The sequence below is a fragment of the Elephas maximus genome, chromosome 4 (genome assembly GCF_024166365.1).
Source record: "Elephas maximus indicus isolate mEleMax1 chromosome 4, mEleMax1 primary haplotype, whole genome shotgun sequence".
NCBI lineage: Eukaryota > Metazoa > Chordata > Mammalia > Proboscidea > Elephantidae > Elephas > Elephas maximus.
The window spans coordinates 183,596,390-183,621,935 of NC_064822.1; the positions used below are offsets into that span (position 1 = coordinate 183,596,390).

The 25,546-nt window shown below is 47.9% G+C and overlaps 1 protein-coding gene across 1 annotated transcript in view; it reads left to right on the forward strand.

Annotated features, from left to right (window-relative positions):
- Positions 1–25,546, forward strand: part of CACNA1I (calcium voltage-gated channel subunit alpha1 I) — a 186,550-nt gene that overhangs the window by 90,722 nt on the left and 70,282 nt on the right. The window contains exon 6 of the mRNA XM_049885216.1: positions 15,642–15,801. Within this exon, the coding sequence (XP_049741173.1) occupies positions 15,642–15,801 (160 nt within the window). The remainder of the gene's footprint in view (positions 1–15,641; positions 15,802–25,546) is intronic.

Here is a 25,546-nt window from a genome sequence, read left to right on the forward strand (position 1 = left end):
GAAGAAGATGCTGGAGACGGCCCTGATGCCTCTGAGCTCCCAAAGAACTCGGATCGCAACATGCTGGGGAGTCTGGCTTTTCAGGGACAAAAGGTTCCTTGGCGGACAGTTCACAGGCTGCCAGGGTGGGAACGTGTGAAAAGACGCTGCTTGGCTTGAGAGAGGGCATCATGGAGCATTCCACTAGGGTGTGAGTCCCCAGGCCTCGCACTTGTCCCAACTGACTTAGAACTCTAGCTTCCCATCCACACACCTACCTATCCACCCATACGTGCATCCACCCACTCACCCATCCACCCATACGTCCATCCACCCACTCACCCATCCAACGTCTATCCACCTCCTCTCACATTTATCCACCCACTTACACATCCACCCATCTATCCACTTACCAACTTGCCCATGTGTCCATCCACCCACTCACCCATCCACCCACACGTCCATCCACCCACTCTCCCATTTATCCACCCACTCATCCATCCACCCATCCATCCACTTACCTATCCACCCATACGTCCATCCACCCACTCACCCATCCACCCATACATCCATCCACTACCCATTCACCCATCTGTCCACTTGCCCACCTGTCCATTTGTCCATCTACCCACTTACCTATCTATTTACCCACTCAGCCATCCACCCACCAGCCACTCACTCAACCATCCACCTGTAGGTCCATTTACCCACTCGCCTATCCATCCATCCACCTACCCATCCATCCAACTACCCATCTATGCATCTACCCATCCGCCCAGCGAGTATTAAGAGAGGTTATCTTATAACAACAACCTCTGGCATGTGCCCAGCATTGTCGTTTCCAAAGGCTTTTCATCTCCACAATCTCTTTTGAGGTGGAGCTATTGTCACTTTACAGATGGAAAAAACTATACGTGACCCCATATCCTAAGCCTCCCATTGGGTCATGTGATCTGACCAGTGAGACATGGCTTTTGAGCCAGAGACAATCTAAGAGGGGGGAAGCTCTGGGCACAGGACATGTGTATCTCTGGGTGGGGTTTGGACATCTGACATGGGTGTGTGTGGGTGTGAGGATCTGAGGGTGTCCACGAGAGACCACATGGGTGTGCACACAGGAAGGGGTGTGTGGGTGCGTGTCTCCTGCCCCACCCCCTCTTCCTTCTCTCTCCCGCTGGGTGAGGAGCTCATTAAGCCGCTGCTTGGCTGTGGAGGTCACTCTGCACCGCCCTCAGCACCGGCCTGCCTGTTCTCAAGAGGACAGGGATTGACCCTTCACCACCATTCCCTGTGCTCCTGGACGCTCCAATTACGGAGGCCCAGTGGCCCAGAAAGACCAGGAGGAGCTGGGAGTCTCTCCTCTGGGGCCTCCTTCTGCCAATAGCACCTCTGGGAGGCCCAGTGCGGTCCTGGGTTGGAGGTGTGTGTTTCCCACTCCAGAGCCTGACTCCCGCTCTCAGTCAACAACAGTGTTGGAGGAGATGCAGTAACCCTCTGGGATCCAAAATATAACCAATGGCAGCCCTCCCACCTCCGCCCCCATTTTAGAAACTGCACAACATTCCACCTGGAAAGAAACCTTAAGATAAATTCATACTGATGAATAATTTAATTAATAACAGGAGCCTTAAGCTGTTATTTAAGCTGTTAGAGCAGGTGAAGCCTTTTAAGGCCATTTGTCTAGCCCTCTCATTTTATAGAAGGAGTGGTTGCCTCCTTTTTTTTCCTTAGGTAAATTTTCCCAAAATGTTCAAAGTCCTTCCATTTATCTTGAGAGCACCTGTCTTGGAAATCATTCAACAATAGCCTGTAGCTCGCAGCTTTACCACTAGATGGCAAGCTAGAGAGTTAAGAGGCAAAGTCCAATTATAGTGTTATTAATTGTAAAGCTGTGGGGAGTGCGGTGGCTGCTGCAGTTTATAATATACAGAGGAGGCTGCAAAGCCTCAACATGATCAACCAGAAAGACCCAGTTGGGTTGTCAGGGGCACAAACTGTGGTCTCAGCTCTCCACGAACCTACTGTGTGACCTCAGAAGTTCCTTGCTGTCTCTGGACCTCAGTTTCTACAAAGCATTCGATGAGTGGTTCTCAGCTTGGTCCAGGATAGATGGGGAACCTGGGAGTCATGGTGCTCTTCACAGAACCTTGTAAAAATATGTCCTGCAGGTCCTGTCCTGGCCACTCATCCTTTGAGTTGGAGGGGAAGGCTGGGGAGGGAGGAAGGAAGCCCAAGACTGTGAGTTCTAGGTTCTGGTTCCTTGCTGTGTGACCTTTCATAAGTCACTGCCCCTCTCTGGGCCTCTGTAAGATGGGGCTAGATTATTTCCAAATGTGCCCCCTCCTGACACCAGCGAACTCCTGGCCTCTCCTGGCTTATACACCTCTCAAACTGCTGCAGTCCCCCTAAAGCCCATTGAGCCATTTAACTATGACAAGTGCTTTTTTTTTTTTTCCTCCAGTAGGAAATTAGGACAGTTGTTGCCAAGGCCTGAGCCACCGAAGCCGCTCTTATCTCAGCCCAGGCCACTGCAGTAGCTGGCCCACATCTGTGCCTGGCCACTGCACACCCCTGGCCCAGGCTGTGGAAGGGAGTTCGAGGCAGACCCTGAGGACTGAGCCTGGCCTGGGCCACTCACCCTCCCCAGAACTCCCTCTTATTCACAGTCCCTGCTTCAGCAGTAACCTGCCTCTATGTGAGCTGGGCCTGTGGGGGGGTTGGGGGAGGGCAGACAGAGAGGTGGATGAGGTGCTCCCAGGCCAGGGGGTCACAGACAGGGAGGCAAATACTGTCCATTTGTCAAGCCCTCACATTTTACAGGAGGGACAACTTTGTCCTCAGATGCCACATCCCTGCCCAGAGTCACCAGGGAATGGGTGACTTGTCAGGGGAACAGGCTGTGGGGAAGGTCAGTGTAGGCCCCTGGCTATAGGACAGGGAACCAAAGTTTTGCTTGGAACTGACAACCCCAGGTGCTAGTCCCAGTGGCTCCACTTAACTGCTTTGGACCCTGGGCAAGCTGTGTTCCTCTCTGGGCCTCTGTTTCCCCAGTTCTGAAATGGGGTCAATGAGACCCATTTCTATATGGTTTTATAAATACGAAGTGCCATATAAAGAGCTTAGCATCAGGGACGTCATCTCAGAGGTGGCAACATCAAGCTGGTTTTGGAAGACATTCACCAAGTGCATGTGGGGGGTGGGAGGAAGGTGTTCCTGGCAGAGGGGCTGGTGTGTGCCGAGGTGGAATGGGGGAGCGTTTCCCAGGAGCAGTGACTGGAGAGGGGGCTGCATGTTCGGAGGAGACAGGAGGTGAGTTTCTCACACACTCTAGAGATTTAATAATAATAATAATGATAAATGGCTAAAATTCACCAAGTGCTTGCTACCAGCCCATCACTGTGCTTCACATGGGCCGCATCCTTCCATCTTTGTATCAGCCCTGAGATCTTGGTACCCGTAGAGTTAAGGGGCAGTTTGAAAGACTGCCTTCACTTCTGACACCAATTGCAGGGTCAGGGGTCCCCAAGACCACCTTTAAATTCAATAATTTGCTAGAAGGACTCATGGGAAGCTGTTATACTCATGGTTATGGTTTATTACAGTGAAAAGAGACAGAGTAAAATTAGCCAAGGGAAAAGGCGCATGGGGCAGAGGCGAGGAAAGTCCCAGATGTGGAGCTTTCAGTGTCCTCTCCTCGTGGAGTTCGGACAGTGTTACTTTCCTGTCATGTGTGACTACATGCATGGAGTGTTGCCAACCAAGGAAGCTCACCTGAGCCTCAGTGTCTCATCTTTATTGGCGCTGCATCACATAGATTTGATCGACTACCCATGTGGCTGACCTCAGCCTCTAGTCCCTCCAGAAGCTGAGCAGATACCATATGATCCAAAGCTCTTATTCTCAGTCATGTTGTTACTATCATGCATGGGCCAAGGTCCCCAGGCAAACAAAGACACTCAGATATGACATTCCCAGGCCTTAGAGATTACCTCCCAGAAACTGAGGGCAAAACCTCTCTTTAGACAAAGTTAAATTCTTTTCCACACAGTACTGTTATGATGCCTGCTTTACAGATGAGAAAACTGAGGCAGAGAGGGGTTGAATAACCTGTCCCAGGGATGTGAGGGGGGCTGGCAGATTGCTTTGAAACTGAGCTTGCATGATAAACACTGCATTTTCATTTAGAGTGTGTTTATTTGGGGCTTGGGAGTAGCCAGTGGAGGCTATGAGGAGGCTAAATCCTTGCCCAGGCCACACCTTGGACTTCAGGCTGTGTCTATCCATGGCACCCACAGCAGGCTCCCAGGCTGCCCTGAAGGGGCCTCAATGGCGAAGGAAGGGAGGGAAGGAGGGAGGTGAGGCAGAGAAGAGGGGAGATGACATTGAGAGGCTTGGTTTCCCTGTGGCTGCTCCTTCCCGAGAAGGACAGGGTGGAGTGAGTGGAGAACATCTGGCTAGAACATCTGGTGGGAACCTAACCCAGGAACAGGAAGGAGCAGCAGGGACAGTGAGAAGAGAAATGTGTGCGAGTGGGGCAGGGCGAAGGTAGCCTCTCTGGGGTCAAGTTTGATTCTGTAAAACGGGGGTGGGGGGTTCCTGGGAGAGACAGCAGATCAAGGGAGTGGGCCATGTGCATTTGTTCATTCATTCACTCATTCCTTCATTCATCCAAAGTAGCATCCACTGAGGGTTCCAAAGAAGATTCAGGTACAACATCGGCCCTGCAGAGAGACACATGGGCCAAGGAGTGACAGGCCAGTGGGACCCCTTTTTTAATGGAGGCAGGGGGACAGGAGCACCATCATGCACTTAGAGAAGACTTCCCAGAAGAGGGAGTGATGGATATTTGAAGAATGAGTAAGAGTTCACTTGGGGCCACAGATGGTGGGCAGCATTCAGTGTGGCGGTGCTGGGAGGGGAGCACTAACTGGCGGGGGAGGGTGGGGGAACTGCAGGCCTCTCCTGGGATGAGGGTGCAGGGGTGCTCCTTGGCTGGGGTTCATTCTTTCCACTTCAGCAGTGGAAGCCAGGCTGCCTCATCAGCCTGCAGCCACCTCCCCAGGTGGGTAGGGCCAGGTCCTTGGCCTTGGCGTCCAGCCCTACATTGCCTGGCTTGGCTCCCAGCACTGTGCCCCTGATTATTTGGCATTCATGGTGGCAGAAGCAGCAGACGGCCTCTCCCGGCTGCTCAGCACCCTCTGCTGACCTGGCCAGACCAGAGAGAGTGGGGGGCCCTGGTAGGCCAGCCACGGCCTTGGTCCCCTCACCTGTGGCCTGGTCCCTGTTCCTGGTCACAGGCTCTGCCCTCGGCAGACTTTGGCCCGGTTTTGGCTTTTTCCATTTGAGCTGGCCTGGTAGAGTGGCCATGCCAATCTGGGTTGACAGCTCCTGTCTGCAAAGAGCACCCTGAACCTTGAGGGGACACTCCTGTCATGAAGCGTATCCCCTTCCTCCTGTGTCTCCTCCATGTGTCCCCTACCACCCCTGCCTGGCTGTGCCCAGGCTCCCTGAGGGCAGAGGCTCGAGTCCAGTGGTCCCAACCCACAAGGGTAGAAAGGCTGGGCAGCTCCGTCAGTTCCCACCCATCATCGGTCTCCACCACACTCCTGCTGTCCGCAGACCATCTCCACCCTGAGGCCACCCATGTCACACACCCAGCCCAGACTCCGATCTCCAGAGCCCCAGACTCCGAGCCCTAACTAAACAATGCTACAGGGATGTACCCCAGACATCCCAAATGCCACATGTCCGCACTGCGCTCTACACCCACTCCCACTTCCATCTCCTCTGAGGGCTGTGCCATCACCCCGGTCCTCAGGCCCCAAACCTGGAGTCAGCCTCAACTCCTCTTCCTCCCACATCCCACGTCCAGTCCTTTGACTTAACCCTCAACATAGCTCCAGCATCCAGCCCCATCTCCACTGCCGTTACTATCTGGACCAGCCACCACCATCTTTTGGATGGTCATCATGGCCTTCTCATCTTCTCCCTGCTTCCACCATGCCCCCCCACAGCCCATTCTCCACCCAGCAGCTGGGTGGGCCTTTTAAAGCCATTGTCAGATCACATTTCTCCTCTGCTTTATTGGACATGTGCCAGCTTCTGCCAGGGCACCACTTGTAGCCAGGAGGAAGGAACCCACTCAGGGCAAGGGGCCTGAGGCTGTGCCAGCCACCAGCACCCCACACTCTGATCTGGTAGGTCAGTAGGGAGAGGGAGTCTGCTGCTCCTTTCGGTGGCTCCCTTGGTGTTTGTTGGAGAAGCCAGAGTCCTTACAACAACCTGCAAGGCCCTACGTGCTCTGACCCCTCTCCCCTCCAACCTCATCCCTTCCCTCACCTCACTCCAAGCGCCCTGGCCCCTTGCTCACTTGTCCTTGACTGTGCCAAGCAGGCTCCCTCACCAGGCCTTTGCTCCCACTGTGGCCTGTGCTAGGACTGCTCTTCCCCAGATACCCACACAGCGACTCCCCACCTCCTCCATGGCTCTGCTCAATGTCCCCCTGCCTTTGAGGCCTCTTCTACCCACTGGCCATCCCTAACCAGATCCCCAGCGCCAACATGTAACCCCTCATCCTTGACCCTAGTCTTTTTGTTTGTTGTTTTTGTCTGTCTCCTGGTGTTGTTGTTAGGTGCCGTCAAGTCAGTTCCAGCCCGTAGCAACCCCATGTACAACAGAGCGAAAAGCTGTCCTGTCCTGTGCCATCCTCATAGTCCTTACTATGTTTGAGCCCATTGTTGCAGCCACTGTGTTCTCCATCTCTTTGATGGTCTTCCTCTTTTTCATTGACCCTCAACTTTACCAAGCATGATGTCCTCCAAGAACTGGTACCTGCTGATAACACATCCAAGGTACGTGAGACCAAGTCTCTTCATCCTTGCTTCTAAGGAGCATTCTGGCTGTACTTCTTCCAAGACAGATTTGTTGATTCTTCTGGCAGTCCATGGTATAGTCAATATTCTTCATCACCACAATTCAAAGGCATCAATTCTTCTTCAGTCTTCCTTATTCATTGTCCAGCTTTCGCATGCATATGAGGCGATTGAAAACACCATGGCTTGGGTCAGGTACACCTTAGTCTCAAAGTGACATCTTTGCTTTTTCACACTTTAAAGAGATCTTTTGCAGCAGATTTGCCCAATGCAATGCATCATTTGATTTCTTGACTGCTGCTTCCGTGGGCATTGATTGTGGATCCAAGTAAAATGAAATCCTTGACAACTTCAATCTTTTCTGTTTATCACGATCTGCTTTTTGGTCCAGTCGTGAGGGTTTTTGTTTTCTTTATGTTGAGCTGTAATCCATACTGAAGGCTGTAGTCTTTGATCTTCATCAGTAAGTGCTTCAAGTCCTCTTTGCTTTCAGCAAGCAAGGTTGCGTCATCTGCATATTGCAGGTTATTAGCAAGTCTTTCTCCAATCCTGATGCCAAATTCTCCTTCATATAGTCCATCTTCTTGGATTATTTGCTCCGCATACAGATTGAATAAATATACCCAGAACGTCAGCTCCACAAGGGCAAGGAATTTTGTCGTTGTTGTTTTTAACTGATGTATCCGGAGAGCCCAGACTGGTGCCTGTATTGAGGGCATATGGCCCTCAATAAATAGTTGTTGAATGAATTCACCTATGAGTTCATTCATTCTTTCCCTCCCTGCCTCCCTCCCCTCCATTCACTCAAGCGATGTCCTCTGAGGGCTGCTCTGTGCTGGATGCTTGGCTGGAGTGGAGGACATGGGCACCCTGCACTCAGGGCTCTCCACACAATGTCCTAAGTGCTGTGATGGTGGGGGATAGGGCTGTGGCAGCTCATCACAGGGGCCCGGCCCAACCTGGGGACCAGAAGATGGGACTGCTAAACTGAAATCTGAGAAAGGAGGAGAGAGATGGCCTTCCAGGCTTGGGTTGGGGCTAGGAGTGGGCCAGTCTGGCCGGGCACAGAGGGTCGCCTCCTGCCTTGGGAAGTGGCTTAGGACCTGCCCCGGGGGCCCCACAGCTGTGAGAGGATGCTTAGCAGCAGACAGTGGAGGAGGCACCTTAGGTGGGTAGAGGGTGCACAAGGTCGGGTTGGGTGCTGGAGGTGTCTGCCAGTCTGGCCATAGCAGCAGGTGCAGATGTGGTATGCATGGTAGACGGAGGGAGATGAAGCTGGCAAGACAGGCTGGGGCTGGATTGTGCGGCCTGTGAGCCAGGGACGGGGTGGGGAGGGGATAAGGATTTGCACTGTCTTTTTTTTTTTTATGGGGTAGATGGGCTCTGGGAGGCTTCTGACCTCAGGGGCTCTTCCGTCGGAGCTCTCCTGGCCCCATGGTACTCCTAAGAGTTGGCTGGACAGAAAACAGCATCTCTTTCTCCAGATAAGGCCACTGGGGCCCAGAGGGGACAAGCTATGCCTCAAGGCCGCTTGCTAGGACTGGCACTGATAGTCTGCTTCAGGCTCACTGGTCCTGGTGCCCATGGGGGTGGGGGCTGCATCATTGGCTGCCAGGGTTCTCTTCTCCTTCTGAGCTGGTGGGTGGGCAGGGCCTTCAACCACACTCATGGCACCCCCTGCAGCCTGCCCCTTCAGGGCAGCCTGGTCCCTGCCCCCGGCTGAAGTCACACTGAGTCATGCTAAGGAAGCAGAACCAGGTAAGCCCTGAGAGAGGATGAGTCAGAGCCATGAGGGAACTAAGGCAGAGGACTTTATGACTCCTGGGATGAGAATCAGGGAAGGCTGCCTGGAGGAGGAGGGTTTGGCTTTGGAGGGAGATAAGGTGGAAAGGATTGTTTGAGATAGATGGTGGCAGGTCTTGTAGGCTATTTCTCTCTCTTTCAGTCTCCCTTTTTCTTTTCCTTCCTCCTGTTTATCCATCTACCCACTCTCACCCATGCATCCATCCATTCGTCCATACATCCATCTGCCTGCCTGCCCACCCGTCTGTCTGTCCTTCCATTAATTTATCCATCCATCCATCCATCCATCCATCCATCCATCCATCCATCCATCCATCCATCCATCCATCCATCCATCCATCCATCCATCCATCCATCCATCCATCCATCCATCCATCCATCCATCCATCCATCCATCCATCCATCCATCCATCCATCCATCCATCCATCCATCCATCCATCCATCCATCCATCCATCCATCCACCCATCCACCCACCCCCCCACCCACCCCCCCACCCCCATCCCCTCATCCCCTCATCCCCCCACCCACCCACTCACCCATCCATCCCTAATTTATCTTCTTACTCTGTTTCGCATGCTCTCTTTCTTATTTTCTTACTCTTGGTCTCTGTCTTAATCTTCTCTGCCTCTCTGTTTCTCTCTGTCTCTCTCCTCTGTCCTCTCCTGCCTCCCACATTGTGCCTGGTGCCCGGGGAATTGAGGGCAGAGTGTAATCGGCCAACCTGTCTTAGCTAATTACTTGATCGTGGGCATAAAAGGAGGATTAACTGGGGCCTTGTGGGGTCTTCCCTGACTCCCTAATCCTGTGGTCCCTTTTCCCTGGCACGGAAGCCAGGAGCTCTTTCTAAGTCTCTAATTAGCTAATTACGTCTTCTCGGCTCTGCGGCCCTGGGAGTCCCTAGGCCCCAGGGAGGGCCGTGAAGTGTGCTGGGGCCTGCTCAGCAGAGGGAGGTGGGAAGCCAGCGGGCAGGTTTTCAGGAGCCTTTCAGAATTTCAATATCCTGGAGAACAAGGGAAATGTAATTAATTGAGCGACAAAGGCCAGGCCCTTGGGAGCAGCCGTGTGGAGCAAGCCAGGCTGGGATCGTGCTGAGCCTCTTTCTCCAGGCCCTTCGGATCCAGCTTCTTCTTTTCCACCATTCTGTGGCCCTCTTGGTTACCTCCGCTCTTTCCCTGGCCACCAGGATTGCCCCTTCCCTTTGCATAGCCAAGGGCTTTGCGGCTTGGAAGGCTGCCCACAGGCATCTGCCCCGGGGCATCTGCCCGCCCCACCCGGACCAGTCATCTGGAACAGAGCCCCACCCTCCTTAGACCTGCCTCACTGCCTCCACGCCTCTCTGGATGTTTACCCCCAGGCCTTTGCCTGAGCTACTCCCTCTGCCAGCCTAGCTCAGTGTTAGCCCCTTGAGGATGTGCTCTGGGCTGTCCCCCCTCCCAGGCATGGTCCTTTGTTCCCAACACTGTGGTCCCCTCTCCCCTGCTGCCAAGGGATGGTGGCACCTTTGGATTCCCTGTGGCCCATCACTGTGCTTGACATGCAAACCAAACACCACCAGTTGCCATCAAGTCGATTCTCACTCACGGTGACCCCACGTATGTAGAGTAGAACTGCCCCATAGGGTTTTCAAGGCTGTGGCCTTTTGGAAGCAGATTGTCAGGCCTTTCGTCCAAGGCACCTCTGGGAGGGTTCGAACCACCAACTTTTCAGTTAGCAGCTGAGCACTTAACTGTTTGTGCCACCCAAAGACTCTGAGTGTTCATTACAGCAGGTGTTCATTACGTGTTTGATGAATGAATGAATGAATGAATGAATGAATGGTGGGGCACCAGAAGGGCCTGCAACTGACTGACTTAACATTTGGATGGATTATGAGGGTGCCCGTCCTATTTCTTTTTTGCTTCCCTTCTCCACACACCCTGTCACTTCCTTGTTTAGGGGTGGATGTGGGGAGGCGGGGTACTAAGCCCCCACCCTGGCCTGTTCTTGCCAGGAAGTCCCACTGCCTTTCCCCAGAGGAGGCTGACCTAGTTTTGTGGGGAGGGAAGATGGGGGTGGGCGTTAATCATTGATTGGAAATCACTCTACACTGAGCTCATGATGCAAATCCCAAATAATTACCTTCATTAATAGCCACCTCAACATCACCCTCAGAATCAATAAAAATCTGGATGGGGCTACTGTTCTCCTCTTTGTCCCCATCCCTCCATTCTCTCCTCTTCCCTCTTCCATTCTCTCTCCTGACTTATCACATCATTCATCATGAAAGGTCATTCAACAAATGCCGGCTGGGCCTGTATTCTGGGCCAGGACCAATTGGGTTCTTGGAACACCAAGGTGAATCAGACACAGACCCTGCCCCCAGGAGTGCACAGCCCTGTGAAAGAGACAGGAGGGAAAACAGACACCTATACACTAGGACTGGGAGATGACCAGATGTTGATGTGAATGGGGCCTTCTGGGTTCTGCAGTGTGCAGCCTGCACAACTGTACATGGCAGCCTAGGCTAGGACAGAGGTGCTAAGATTGCTCAGAGCAGAAGAGAGAGGGATGAACTCTACCTGGGATGGGGTGGGAAAGGGTCTGGGAGAGCTTCACAGAAGGAAAGTAGAGCTTGAACTGGGCTATAGTGGCTGAGTAGGAGTTTGCCAGGCAGAAGAGAGGTGGAAGGGTGTTCTAGGAAGAGGGAACAGCATGAATAAAAGCATGTAGATGTGAAATCCCACAGTATGTTTACAGAACTTCAAATAATTTTGTATTGCCAGGCATAGTATGGGTATTGGCATGAGAAATAGAGGGATGAAACTAGAAAGGGGCCCAGGGCTGGATCCCTCAGGGCCTGGTGAGGGGGAGGGTTCTGCACCAAGAGTGACCCACCAGCTCTTGACCCTCTTTGGGGCCACCGGTGCTTGTGTGGACCTTCTCCCCAGAAAAATTCATGGCATTGTACCTGCATGTTTTACAACAATTTCATAAGGCTCATTGACCACCTGGAGTTCCTTCATGGAGCCCCTTCCCTTAGGGTCCATCAATCCCAGCTTCTGTAGGAGATGGGAGCCCACAGAGGAGTTCACACATGGGAGCGACATGCTCAGATTTGTGTTCTAGAGAGTGGCTGTCCATCAGGAATCTTGCTCTGTCTCTGGGCTCTGCTTTCTCTTGGATGGCTTTAATTTCAGGCAGATGTTGTCCTGAGCAAGATGGCCCCAGCACCTCCAGGCTTACCTCCTCCCAGCACAACAACCTCTGCAAAAAGAGAGGATCTCTTTCCCTGTGGTTCCAGCAGAAGTCCCAGGGCTGATGGTCATTGGTCCTGCTGGGGTCAATCCCACATTGCACCAATCACTGGAGGGCTAGGGAATGCAATATGCTCATTGGCCAGGCCTTAGTCATGTGGTCTGCATATCAGCTCCACTCAACCACATGTACAGCTAGAGTGGGGGTGACTGGGGACAGCTGGACCTCCCTGTGGTGGAGTCAGGAGGGAGGTCTGGGGATCTGGGAGTGGACAATATACAGACGGTAAATGAGGTCATGACCCTAAATGGCATCACTCAGACTTGGGAGATCCAGGGACTGCACCTGTGGAGAGAGAGAGGGAAGAGGGGGGTTGCAGATGGGTCAGCCCTGGGCAGGAGGTGGGGGAAGGATGAAAGACAGATGTGAAGGGCAGTAAGTGTGGGTGGAGGACAAGGAGTTGGGGAAGGTTACCATTTTCTCCGTGGGGTGGGAACCCTAGAGTTTACTGAGACATGCCACTGCCTGGCTGGGTGGTACTGTTCCACTTCTGTGCTCATCAAGAATCCCTGAGAACACAACAGAAAATCCCTGATGGAGCAGGAGAAAAGTGGGATTCAGACTTCAAATTCTAGTAAAAAGATCAGACTTAATGGTCTGACTGAGAGTGGCGGGACCTCAGAGGTCATAGTCTGCAGACTCTCTGTTAGCCCAGGATTAAACCATCCCTGAAGCCAATTCTTCAGACAAAGATTAGGCTGGACTATAAGACATAAAATGATACTGGTGAGGAGTATGCTTCTTAGCTCAAGTAGGCACATGAGACTATGTAGGCAGCTCCTGTCTGGAGGCGAGATGAGAAGGCAGAGGGGACAGGAGCTGGTTGAATGGACATGAGAAATACAGGGTGGAGAGGAGGAGTGTGTTGTCACATTGTAGGGAGAGCAACTATGGTCCCATAACAATGTGTGTATAAGTGTTTGTGTGAGAAATTGACTTGAATTGTAAACTTTCCCTTAAAGCAGGATGGAAAAAAAAAGGCAAGAACCCCTGAACTGACCATCTGGGGTCTCCTGAGGGGCCAATCTGCCCAGAGAGATCTCTGTGCACATGTGCTGGGAGACAGTTCCAGGAGGGTGGCTGGGCTGTAGAGGTGGGGGACCCGGGTTCTGATTCCAGCCCGGAATCTGCCAAACTGCATGACTTTATGCAAGGTGTTTTTCTCTCTTAGCCTCCGTTTCCTCATCTATACGTGGGCCCTCAGCCTGGGAACCTTTGCAGAGTGGCTGCTATCCTCTTGGGCCCTTTGCTGAGGGGCTCATCCTCTAAGAGGGGGAGAGACTGGCCAAGATCCCTCAGGCCACAAGCCCCAGGGCTGGGTTTTGAACCTGGGTCTCTCTGAATTCAAGGCTGTGTGCTTTCTTCAGCCCTTCTCTCCTGCCTGTGGGTTTCCAGGCCATCAGACCTCTGGGATATGACTACCACACACACAGCCTACTTTCCTTCCCATGGCTGCCTGAAGCTCCCTGTGAAAATAGTAGTAATAGCATCAGAACCTGTCTAAGTTCAGGGGGGATAATGAGAATCAAGATCAGCTCAAGGCTGGTTTCTGTGAGATGGAGGTCAAACATGCCTCTACTCTCCAACCTTTTTACAAATTCTGACACCAGCTGTCCCGCCCATGGCACTCTCTGTGTCTCTGCTGGGTTCGATAATACCATTTCAATGGCCACACAGAACTCACAGACTATACTTACAGTTAAGTGGTTTATTAAAGAAGTAACAGAAGACAACTTGGGATCAGGATCAACAGGCTACAACTCAGAACCAGGATCAGGAAGCCTGTAGGCAAAGTCTGGAAGGCTCCTCTGAAGTAGAGAGCACGTCCCTCCTTTCTTCAGTACAGCACAGCTCTCTCAGCTGTGCAGGCGAGCAAGCAGGCCTTTTTCTCTGCTGTGCATGCTACCTCTCAGCCATGCAGGCCTTCTCTTTGCCCCCTGAGGACAGACCTTCTCTCGGTTCCTTGAGGATAGGCTTCTCTGCCTTCGGCCTCTCTACTACCAGCCTGCTAACTGACCCAGCTCATAGCCAGTGCAGCAGTTTTGTTTGGCTCTCTTAGCTGCGTTCCTTGCAGCAGGTTTCTGCTGTCATCACAGACTTTGCCACAGGGCCCCTTCCAGGCCTCTTGGTGTTTTCAATGTTAAAGCCTTCAGATCTTTTAGGAGGTTCCTTGCCTCCACACTTTCTGCTTCTCTCTTCTTTCTGCTTCTGTCTGCCCACCTCTGTGGGGATGGCTGAGTATGTAAGCAAACTCCTGGTCAATTTCAAGGCATGGCCCTCCCACCGGGGCCATAAACTGACCGATCTCCTCTTGGTAGGCCATGGACACTTCATTTGCATTGTAGGCTATAGTCAATTTATTTGCATAAAGATATTGACCAATCTCTGCAAGGTGTGTGAAATAGACCAATCACAGGGCAAGCTACGGCCCAGGGCCAAGCAAAAAGTATCAAACCACAGGCTGTTTACAGCTTACCCAGGAAATGTCAGTCAACCTGAACAGAAGTAACAAACCCTATAAAGCAGAAAATTAGGGCAAAGGTAACTCCTCAGAGTTTAGGGGAAAAATCCCCCAAGCTGTTTATCCAAAGAACTCAGGCAAAAGACCACATAAAAGAACTCATTTCACAATGTCCCCTCAGGTCACCCTGTCACCTCCAAGGGACCTCTGTCTCCACTTCCATTTGCCCATTTTCTCCTTGAGTCTCCCATGGCTGATTCATCACAGCTATTTCTCAGTAAGGGAAAAGGCCTTTTCTCCTGGCATCAAGCCAGATCCAAGTCTCTCAACCTATCCATGGTGCTTCTGATGGCAGCTCTGGGCTCTGTCTGGTTCATCATGAGGTGGGGGTGGGTCAGCAGGGTGGTTATGGCCAGTACTGGTGTGTCCTGTCATGGTCAGGGGGACTGTGACTGTCCCAGAGATGAAGGGCATTCAGGACATGTGAATTCATTGGGCACTTAATGTGCCTGCCCTGTGCAGGTATTGGGTATACGGAGGTGAGCAGCTGGGTCCCAGGCCTCCAGGTACCTGGGGTAGTGTGTGGAAAGAGCACTGGTCATGGTCTTAGGATACCTGGTTTCAATCCAGACCCTGCCACTCTCTAGCTGTGTGACCTTGGGCAAGTAGCTTCAGTTCTCTGAAAGTCCAGTTGCCTTCTCTGTAAAATAGGGGTGATATTGCCAAACTCGGAAACTCTGGTTGCATAGTGGTTAAGAGTTTGGCTGCTAAACAAAAGGTCGACAGTTTGAATCTACCAGGTGCTCCTTGGAAACCCTATGGGGCAGTTCTACTCTGTCCTATAGTATAGCTATGAGTTGGAATTGACTTGACAGCAATGGGTTTGTTTGTTTTTTATTAGCCTCACAGGGTTGTCATGACTGGAGGAGATCATATTTATGCAAGTACTCAGAAGAGTGCTTGTTACATAAAAGGTGCTCTGTAAACTCCTGCTTGTTCATTCACGATCTAGTGTAAGTGGGGCAGGGCCCAGAGCCATTCCCATGGCCTTTTGGGCTAAGGGCAGGTACCAAGGGGAGGTGCAGTCTGGTGGCCACAGAGCGGGCTGGAAGCAGCAAGCAACCCCTGTCCCTGTGTCCTTCCCTCTCTCTGTCTCTGCCCTCTGTCTGTTTCTCTAACCTTGCTCTCCCCTCTCTCCTCACTGGGACTCTGCTCCCCCTCTCACCCCAGGTATGCGGATCCTGGTGAACCTACTTCTGGACACGTTGCCCATGCTGGGGAATGTCCTCCTGCTCTGCTTCTTCGTCTTCTTCATCTTTGGGATCATTGGTGTGCAGCTCTGGGCGGGCCTGCTGCGGAACCGTTGCTTCCTGGAGGAGAACTTCACCATGTGAGTGCAGCCCCTGCCACCAGGTCCCTTCCAGCCAGCCTTACCTGGGGCAGCAGAGTTGCAGAATCTTTTAGGGCTAGAAAGGTCTCCCCAGTTGAGCACCTGGTCCCAACCCTTATTTTCAATAGTCCAGAGAGTTTAAGGGATGCACCCAAGGTGAATTGATGGTGAGTCTCCATTTCTCCACCTAAGTGAGCTCTCAAAATTGCTATTGCAAAGCCCCAGGCTAAAATACACCCTTAGATGCTGTCTTTGTTACTTAGTGCCACCAAACAGAATACCACAAGTAGGTGACTTTAAAGAACAGAATTTATTTTCTTACAGGTGTGGAGGCCAAAAGTCCAAACCATGGTCTTGGCATGTTAATTCCTTCTTCAAGCCTGTCCTAGTTTCTGGTGTTTTCTGACAGTCCTTGGCAATCCTTGGCATTCTTTGGCATCCGTCTTCCCCTGTGTGTGTACTTGTGTCTACTCTGCTCTTTTTATCTCAAAAGTGATTAGGTTTAGAACCCATCCTACTTGGGTATGACCTAATTAACATAACCAAGAGAAGTCTGCTTCCAAACAGGATTGCATCCGCTGAATTAAAAAAAGCCAAACCAAGCCCATTGCCATGGAGTCGATTCCGACTCATAGCAACCCTATAGGACAGAGTGGAACTCCCCCATAATAGGGTTTCCAAGGAGCACCTGGTGGATTCGAACTGCCGACCTTCTGCCATTTAAACATAAACCAAGCTTTGACTCTTGGAGGAGTTGGGCTTAGTTATCTGAAAATATTGACATCTGTAGAATCCCTTCTTGCCCATTTGTGAGGGATAAGTGGAGTCTTATCACACATTTGGGGAGTTCAGGTAGTGCAATGGTTAAGCACTCGGCTACTAACCAAAAGGTCTGTGGTTAGAACCGACCAGCTGCTCCTCGGGAGAGAAGACCTGGCAATCTGCTCCTGTAAAGATTACTGCTTAGGAAACTCTGTGAGGCAGTTCTAATCTATAGGGTCGCTGTGAGTAGAAATCGATTCAACCACACATAACAACATTACACATTCGAACACACATACAGAAGAATGTTCGTTTTGACACACATTAATGCTCTCCTACTATGCGCCCTGGTAGTTGCTCAGCTGTTAACTGAAAGGTCAGCGGTTCGAACCCAGCAGTGGCTCTGAGGGAGAAAGATGCTCCAGTAAAGATTTACAGCCTCGGAAACCCTGTGGGGCCACTATGAGTCGGAATTGACTCAATAGCAGTGGGTTTCGGTTTACTATGTGCCGAGGAAGACAGAAATAAAAAAGTGTCCTCATTCATTTTTTCATCGACATTCACCCCCCAGAGGCTCCTCTTGCCTGGAGGGTGCTCAGTGCTGAGGACGAAGATGGAGGACCCCCATTTGGGAGCTCCCTGTGGCTGTGTTGTGTGCCTGTGGAGGACCGAGTGGGCGCTGCACAGGGATAGGCTTACTTTCTTCCCTGCAGCCTGACTGTGGTTGGGGAGCTGAGACAAAACCAGAGAGCACAGTAAGCAGGGTGGGGGCTATTGCTGTGGGGATCTGAGGAGGGTACCCTGTGGGCAAGTGTCGTGTGCACGTGCACGGTGGTGGGGTGTCTCCTTATTCATTGTCTAGCTTTCACGTGCGTACGTGGTGATTGAAAATACCATGGCTTGGGTCAGGCACACTTTAGTCCTCAAGGTGACATCTTTGCTTTTCAACACTTTAAAGAGGTCTTTTGCAGGATTTGCCCAATGCAGTGTGTCTTTTGATTTCTTGACTGCTGCTTCCATGTGTGTTGATTGTGGATCCAAGTAAAGTGAACCCCTTCACAACTTCAATATTTTCTTCATTTATCATGTTACTTGTGTATACACCGGTGTGGTTCCATCCAGATGAGGCTAGAGCTTACAGCACCGCAGAAGGCTTCCTTCTGCCCCTCCCCAGTTCCTCTCTACCCGCCAAGGTAGCCACTACTTTGGCCTCTATTATTATAGATTAGTTTTTCTTGTTTTTCGTATTTTTCTTTTTTGTGTGTGTGCTTTAACTGAAAGTTTACAGCTCAAGTTAGTTACTCATACAAAAACTTATACACGCACCGCTATGTGACCTTAGTTGCTCTCCCTGTAATATATCAGCATACTCCTCCTTTCCACCGCTCGTTTTCCGTGTCCATTCAACAAGCTCCTGTCCGTTTCTGCCATCTCATCTCATCTTGCCTCTGGACAGGAGCTGTCCATTTAGTCTCATGCATCTACTTGAACTAAAAAGCACATAAAATATCATTTTATGTCTTATAGTCCAGTCTAATCTTTGTCTGAAGAGTTGGCTTCAGGCATGGTTTTAGTTATGGGTTAACAGAGTCTGGGAGCCATGTCTTTTGGGGTTCCTCCAGCCTCAATCAGACCATTAAGTCTGGTCCTTTTACCAGAATTTGAGGCCTGCATCCCACTTTTTTCCTGCTCCGTCAGGGACTTTCTATTGTGTTCCCCGTCAAGGCGGTCATTGGTGGTAGCCGGGCACCATCTAGTTCTTCTGGTCTCAGGCTGATGGGGTCTCTGGTTTATGTGGCCCTTTTTGTTTCCTGGGCTAAGATTTTCCTTGTGCCTTTGGTGTTCTTCATTCTTCTTTGCTCCAGGTAGGTTGGGACCAATTGATGCATCTTAGATGGCCACTTTAAAAACCCCAGACACCACTCATCAAAGTGGGATACGGAACATTTTCTTAATAAACTTTGTTATGCCAATTAACCTAGATGTCCCCTGAAACCATGGTCCCAAGACCTCGCCCCGCTATTGTGTCCCTCGAAGTGTTTGGTTGTGTTCAGGAAACTTCTTAGCTTTTGGTTTAGTCCAGTTGTGCTCACTTCCCCTGTATTGTGTGTTGTCCTTCCCTTCACCTAAGATAATTCTTGTCTACTATCTAGTTAGTGACTGCTTCTCTCCCTCCCTCCCCACCCTCGTAACCATCAAAGAATGTTTTCTTCTCTATTTAAACCTTTTATTGAGTACTTATAATAGTGGTCTTATGCAATAATTGTCCTTTTACAACTGACTAATTTCACTCAGCATAATGCCTTCCAGATTCATCCATGTCATGAGATGTTTCATGGATTTGTCATTGTCCTTTATTGTTGCATAGTATTCCATTGTGTGAGTATACCATAATTTGTTTATTCACTCATCTGTCGATGGACACGTAGGTTGTTTCCATCTTTTTGCTATTGTAAACAGTGCTGCAGTGAATATGGGTGTGCTTATATTTATTCGTGTGAGGGCTCTTATTTCTCTAGGACATATTCCAAGGAGTGGGATTGCAGGATCATATGGTAGTTCTATTTCTAACTTTTTAAGGAAGCGCCAAATCGATTTCCAAAGTGGTTGGACCGTTTTACATTCCCACCAGCAGTGTATATGTGCTCCAGTCTCTCCACAACCTCTCCAACATTTATTATTTTGTGTTTCTTGGATTAATGCTAGTCTTGTTGGGGTGAGATGGTATCTCACTGTAGTTTTGATTTGCATTTTTCTAATGGCTAATGATCGTGAGCATTTCTTCATGTATCTATTAGCCACCTGAATATCGTCTCTGGTGAAGTGCCTGTTCATATCCTTTGCCCATTTTTTAATTGGGTTATTTGTCTTTTTGTTGTTGAGGTTTTGCAGTGTCTTGTAGATTTTAGAGATTAGATGCTGATCAGATTTGTCTTAGCCAAAAATTTTTTCCCAGTCTGTAGGTTGTCTTTTTGTGAAGTCTTTTCATGAGCATAGGTGTTTGATTTTTAGGAGCTCCCAATTATCTAGTTTCTCTTCTGGCGTTTGTGCATTTTTAGTAATGTTTTGTAGTCTGTTTATACCTTGTATTAGGGCTTCTAGTGTTGTCCCTATTTTTTGTTCCATGATCTTTATTGTTTTAGATTTTATATTTAGGTCTTTGATCCATTCTTAGTTTTTGTGCATGGTGTGAGGTATGGGTCTCATTTCATTTTTTTGCAGATGGATATCCAGATATGCCAGCACCATTTGTTAAAGAGACTGCCTTTTCCACTTTTAACAGACTTTGGACCTTTGGCAAATATCAGCTGCTCGTAGGTGGATGAATTTACATCTGGATTCTCAATTCTGTTCCATTGGTCTATGTTTGTGTTGTTGTACCAGTATCAGCCTGTTTTGACTACAGTGGCAGTATGATAGGTTCTAAAATCAGGTAGTGTGAGGCCTCCCACTTTGTCCTTCTTCAGTAATGCTTTACTTATCTGGGGCCTCTTCTGTTCCCAAATGAAGCTGGTGATTTGTTTCTCCATCTCATTAAAAAATGTTGGAATTTGGATTGGGATTGTTGTATCTGTAGATCACTTTGGGTAGAACTGACATTTCACAATGTTGAGTCTTCCTATCCATGAGCAAGGTATGTTTTTCCACTTATGTAGGTCTCTTTTGGTTTCTTGCGGTAGTGTCTTGTAGTTTTCTTTTTATAGGCCTTTTACATCTCTGGTTAGATTTATTCCTGTTTTATCTTCTTGGGAGCTATTGTAAATGGTATTGATTTGGTGATTTCCTTTTAGACATTCTGTTTGTTGGTGTAGAGGAATCAAACTGACTTTGATACTTGGCTGAAATCTTCTGTTAGTTCCAGTAGTTTTCTTGTGGATTCTTTAGGGTTTTCTGTGTATAAGATCATATCATCTACAAATAGGGATACTTTTACTTCTTCCATACCAATTTGGATGCCCTTTATTTCTTTTTCTGGCCTAATTGCTCTGGCTAGGACATCCAGCACAATGTTGAATAAGAGTGGTGATAAAGGGCGTCCTTGTCTGGTTTCCACTATCAAGGGGAATGCTTTCAGACTCTCTCCATTTAGGATGATGTTGGCTCTTGGCTTTGTATAAATGCCCTTTATTATGTTGAGGAATTTCCCTTCTATTGCTTTTTTGCTGAGAGTTTTTTTTTCTTTTTATCATGAGAGGGTATCGGACTTTGTTCAAGTGCCTTTTCTGCGTCAATTGATAAGATCATGTGGTTCTTGTCCATATTTACATGATGGATTACATTGATGGTTTTTCTAATGTTGAACCGCCCCTGCATACCTGGTATGAATCCCACTTGGTCATGGGGAATTATTTTTTTGATATGCTGTTGAATTCTATTCGCTAAAATTGTGTTGAGGATTTTTGTGTCTAAGGTCATGAGGGGTATAGGTCTGTAATTTTCTTTTTTTTTTGTGGTGTCTTTACCTGGTTTTGGTATCAGTTATGCTGGTTCCTAAAATGAGGTTGGGAGTATTCCATTCTTTTCTATGCTCTGAAACACCTTTAGTAGTAGTGGTATTAACTATTCTCTAAAAGTTTGGTAGAATTCTCCAGTGAATCCATCAGAGCCAAGGCTTTTTTTTTGTTAGAAGCTTTTTGATTACCTTTTCAATCTCTTCGTTTGTTATAGGTTTATTTAGTTGTTCTAACTCTGCTTGTGTTATTTTAGTTTTAGTGTGTTTCTAGAAATTTGTCCATTTCCTCTAGTTTTTCAAATTTGTTAGAGTACAATTTTTCGTAGTATTCTGTTATGATTCTTTCAGTTTCAGTTGGGTCTGTGGTGATATCACCTGTTTCATTTCTTATTCAGGTGATTTGCTTCCTTTCCTGTTTTTCTTTTGTCAGTTTGGCCAATGCTTTATCGATTTTTACTGATCTGTTCGAAGAACCCTCTTGGTCTTGTTAACTCTTTCAGTGGTTTTTCTTTTCTCTATTTCATTTAATTCTGCTCTAATTTTTATTTTTTGCTTTCTTCTGCTGCCTGAGGGCATCTTTTGTTGCTCTCTTTCTATTTGTTCAAGCTGTAGGGTTAATGTTTTGATTTTGGCCCTTTCTTCTTTTTGGATGTGTGTGTTTATTGCTATAAATTGAGCTCTGAGCACTGCTTTGGTGTGTCCCAAAGGTTCTGGTAGGACGTGTTTTCATTCTCATTTGATTCTGTGAATTTCTTTATTTCGTCCTTAATTTTTTCTATAGCCCAGTAGTTTTTGAGCAGGGTGTTGTTCAATTTCCATGTGTTTGTTTTTTTTCCTTGATTTTTCTGTTACTGATTTCTACTTTTATGGCTGCTGTCAGAAGAAATGTTTTGTAATACGTCAGTTCTCTGGAATCTGTTAAAACTGGCTTTGTGGCCTAATATGTGGTCTATTCTGGAGACTGTTCCTTGTGTGTTGGAAAGGAAAGTATGCTTGGCTGTTGTGGGGAGGAGTGTTCTGTATACATCTATGAGATCAAGTTGGTTGATTGTGATATTAAATCTTCTATGTCTTTTTTTTTTATTAACTTTTATTGAGCTTCAAGTGAACGTTTACAAATCAAGTTAGACTGTCACATATAAGTTTATATACATCTTATTCCATACTCCCACTTGCTCTCCCCCTAATGAGTCAGCAACCAGTCTCTCCTTTCGTGACAATTTTGCCAGCTTCCAACTCTCTCTATCCTCCCATCCCCCCTCCAGACAGGAGATGCCAACACAGTCTCAAGTGTCCACCTGATATAATTAGCTCACTCTTCATCAGCATCTCTCTCCTACCCACTGTCCAGTCCCTTTCATGTCTGATGAGTTGTCTTCGAGGATGGTTCCTGTCCTGTGCCAACAGAAGGTCTGGGGACCATGGCCGCCGGGATTCCTCTAGTCTCAGTCAGACCATTAAGTATGGTCTTTTTATGAGAATTTGGGGTCTGCATCCCACTGATCTCCTGCTCGCTCAGGGGTTCTCTGTTGTGCTCCCTGTCAGGGCAGTCATCGATTGTGGCTGGGCACCAACTAGTTCTTCTGGTCTCAGGATGATATAGGTCTCTGGTTCATGTGGCCCTTTCTGTCTCTTGGGCTCTTAGTTGTCGTGTGACCTTGGTGTTCTTCATTTTCCTTTGCTCCAGGTGGGTTGAGACCAATTGATGCATCTTAGATGGCTGCTTGTTAGCATTTAAGACCCCGGACGCCACATTTCAAAGTGGGATGCAGAATGTTTTCATAATAGAATTATTTTGCCAATTGACTTAGAAGTCCCCTTAAACCATGGTCCCCAAACCCCTGCCCCTGCTCCACTGACCTTTGAAGCATTCATTTTATCCTGGAAACTTCTTTGCTTTTGGTCCAGTCCAATTGAGCTGACCTTCCATGTATTGAGTATTGTCCTTCCCTTCACCTAAAGCAGTTCTTATCTACTAATTAATCAGTAAAAAACCCTCTCCCACCCTCCCTCCCTCCCCCCCTCGTAACCACAAAAGTATGTGTTCTTCTCAGTTTATACTATTTCTCAAGATCTTATAATAGTGGTCTTATACAATATTTGTCCTTTTGCCTCTGACTAATTTTGCTCAGCATAATGCCTTCCAGGTTCCTCCATGTTATGAAACGTTTCACAGATTCGTCACTGTTCTTTATTGATGCGTAGTATTCCATTGTGTGAATATACCACAATTTATTTACCCATTCATCCGTTGATGGACACCTTGGTTGCTTCCAGCTTTTTGCTATTGTATACAGAGCTGCAATAAACATGGGTGTGCATATATCTGTTCGTGTGAAGGCTCTTATTTCTCTCGGGTATATTCCGAGGAGTGGGATTTCTGGGTTGTATGGTAGTTCTATTTCTAACTTTTTAAGAAAATGCCAGATAGATTTCCAAAGTGGTTGTACCACTTTACATTCCCACCAGCAGTGTATAAGACTTTCAATCTCTCCGCAGCCTCTCCAACATTTATTATTTTGTGTTTTTTGGATTAATGCCAGCCTTGTTGGAGTGAGATGGAATCTCATCGTAGTTTTAATTTGCATTTCTCTAATGGCTAATGATCGAGAGCATTTTCCCACGTATCTGTTAGCTGCCTGAATATCTTCTTTAGTGAAGTGCTTGTTCATATCCTTTCCCCACTTTTTGATTGGGTTGTTTGTCTGTTTGTGGTTGAGTTTTAACAGAATCATATAGATTTTAGAGATGAGGCGCTGGTCGGAGATGTCATAGCTGAAAATTCTTTCCCAGTCTGTAGGTGGTCTTTTTACTCTTTTGGTGAAGTCTTTAGATGAGCATAGGTGTTTGACTTTTAGGAGCTCCCAGTTATCTGGTTTCTCTTCGTCATTTTTAGTAATGTTTTGTATTCTGTTTATGCCTTGTATTAGGGCTCCTAGGGTTGTCCCTATTTTTTCTTCCATGATCTTTATCGTTTTAGTCTTTATGTTTAGGTCTTTGATCCACTTGGAGTTAGTTTTTGTGCATGGTGTGAGGTATGGGTCCTGTTCCATTTTTTTGCAAACGGATATCCAGTTATGCCAGCACCATTTGTTAAAAAGACTATCTTTTCCCCAATTAACTGACTCTGAGCCTTTGTCAAATATCAGCTGCTCGTATGTGGATGGATTTATATCTGGGTTCTCAATTCTGTTCCACTGGTCTATGTGCCTGTTGTTGTACCAATACCAGGCTGTTCTGACTACTGTGGCTGTATAATAGGTTCTGAACTCAGGTAGAGTGAGACCTCCCACTTTCTTCTTCTTTTTCGGTAATGCTTTGCTTATCCGAGGCTTCTTTCCCTTCCATATGAAGTTGGTGATTTGTTTCTCTATCCCCTTAAAATATGACATTGGAATTTGGATCGGAAGTGCATTGTAGGTATAGATGGCTTTTGGTAGAATAGACATTTTTACTATGTTAAGTCTTCCTATCCATGAGCAAGGTATGTTTTTCCACTTAAGTATGTCCTTTTGAATTTCTTGTAGTAGAGCTTTGTAGTTTTCTTTGTATAGGTCTTTTACATCCTTGGTAAGATTTATTCCTAAGTATTTTATCTTCTTGGGGGCTACTGTGAATGGTATTGATTTGGTTATTTCCTCTTCGGTGTTCTTTTTGTTGATGTAGAGGAATCCAAGTGATTTTTGTATGTTTATCTTATAACCTGAGACTCTGCCAAACTCTTCTATTAGTTTCAGTAACTTTCTGGTGGATTCCTTAGGGTTTTCTGTGTATAAGATCATGTCATCTGCAAATAGAGATAATTTTACTTCCTCCTTGCCAATCCGGATGCCCTTTATTTCTTTGTCTAGCCTAATTGCTCTGGCTAGGACTTCTAGCACAATGTTGAATAAGAGCGGTGATAAAGGGCATCCTTGTCTGTTTCCCGTTCTCAAGGGAAATGCTTTCAGGTTCTCTCCATTTAGAGTGATGTTGGCTGTTGGCTTTGCATAGATGCCCTTTATTATGTTGAGGAATTTTCCTTCAATTCCTATTTTGGTGAGAGTTTTTATCATAAATGGGTGTCGGACTTTGTCAAATGCCTTTTCTGCATCAATTGATAAGATCATGTGGTTTTTGTCTTTTGTTTTATTTATGTGGTGGATTACATTAATGGTTTTTCTAATATTAAACCAGCCTTGCATACCTGGTATAAATCCCACTTGGTCGTGGTGAATTATTTTTTTGATATGTTGTTGAATTCTATTGGGTAGAATTTTGTTGAGGATTTTTGCATCTATGTTCATGAGGGATATAGGTCTGTAATTTTCTTTTTTTGTAATGTCTTTACCTGGTTTTGGTATCAGGGAGATGGTGGCTTCATAGAATGAGTTGGGTAGTATTCCATCATTTTCTATGCTTTGAAATACCTTCAGTAGTAGTGGCGTTAACTCTTCTCTGAAAGTTTGGTAGAACTCTGCAGTGAAGCCGTCTGGGCCAGGGCTTTTTTTTGTTGGGAGTTTTTTGATTACCATCTCAATCTCTTTTTTT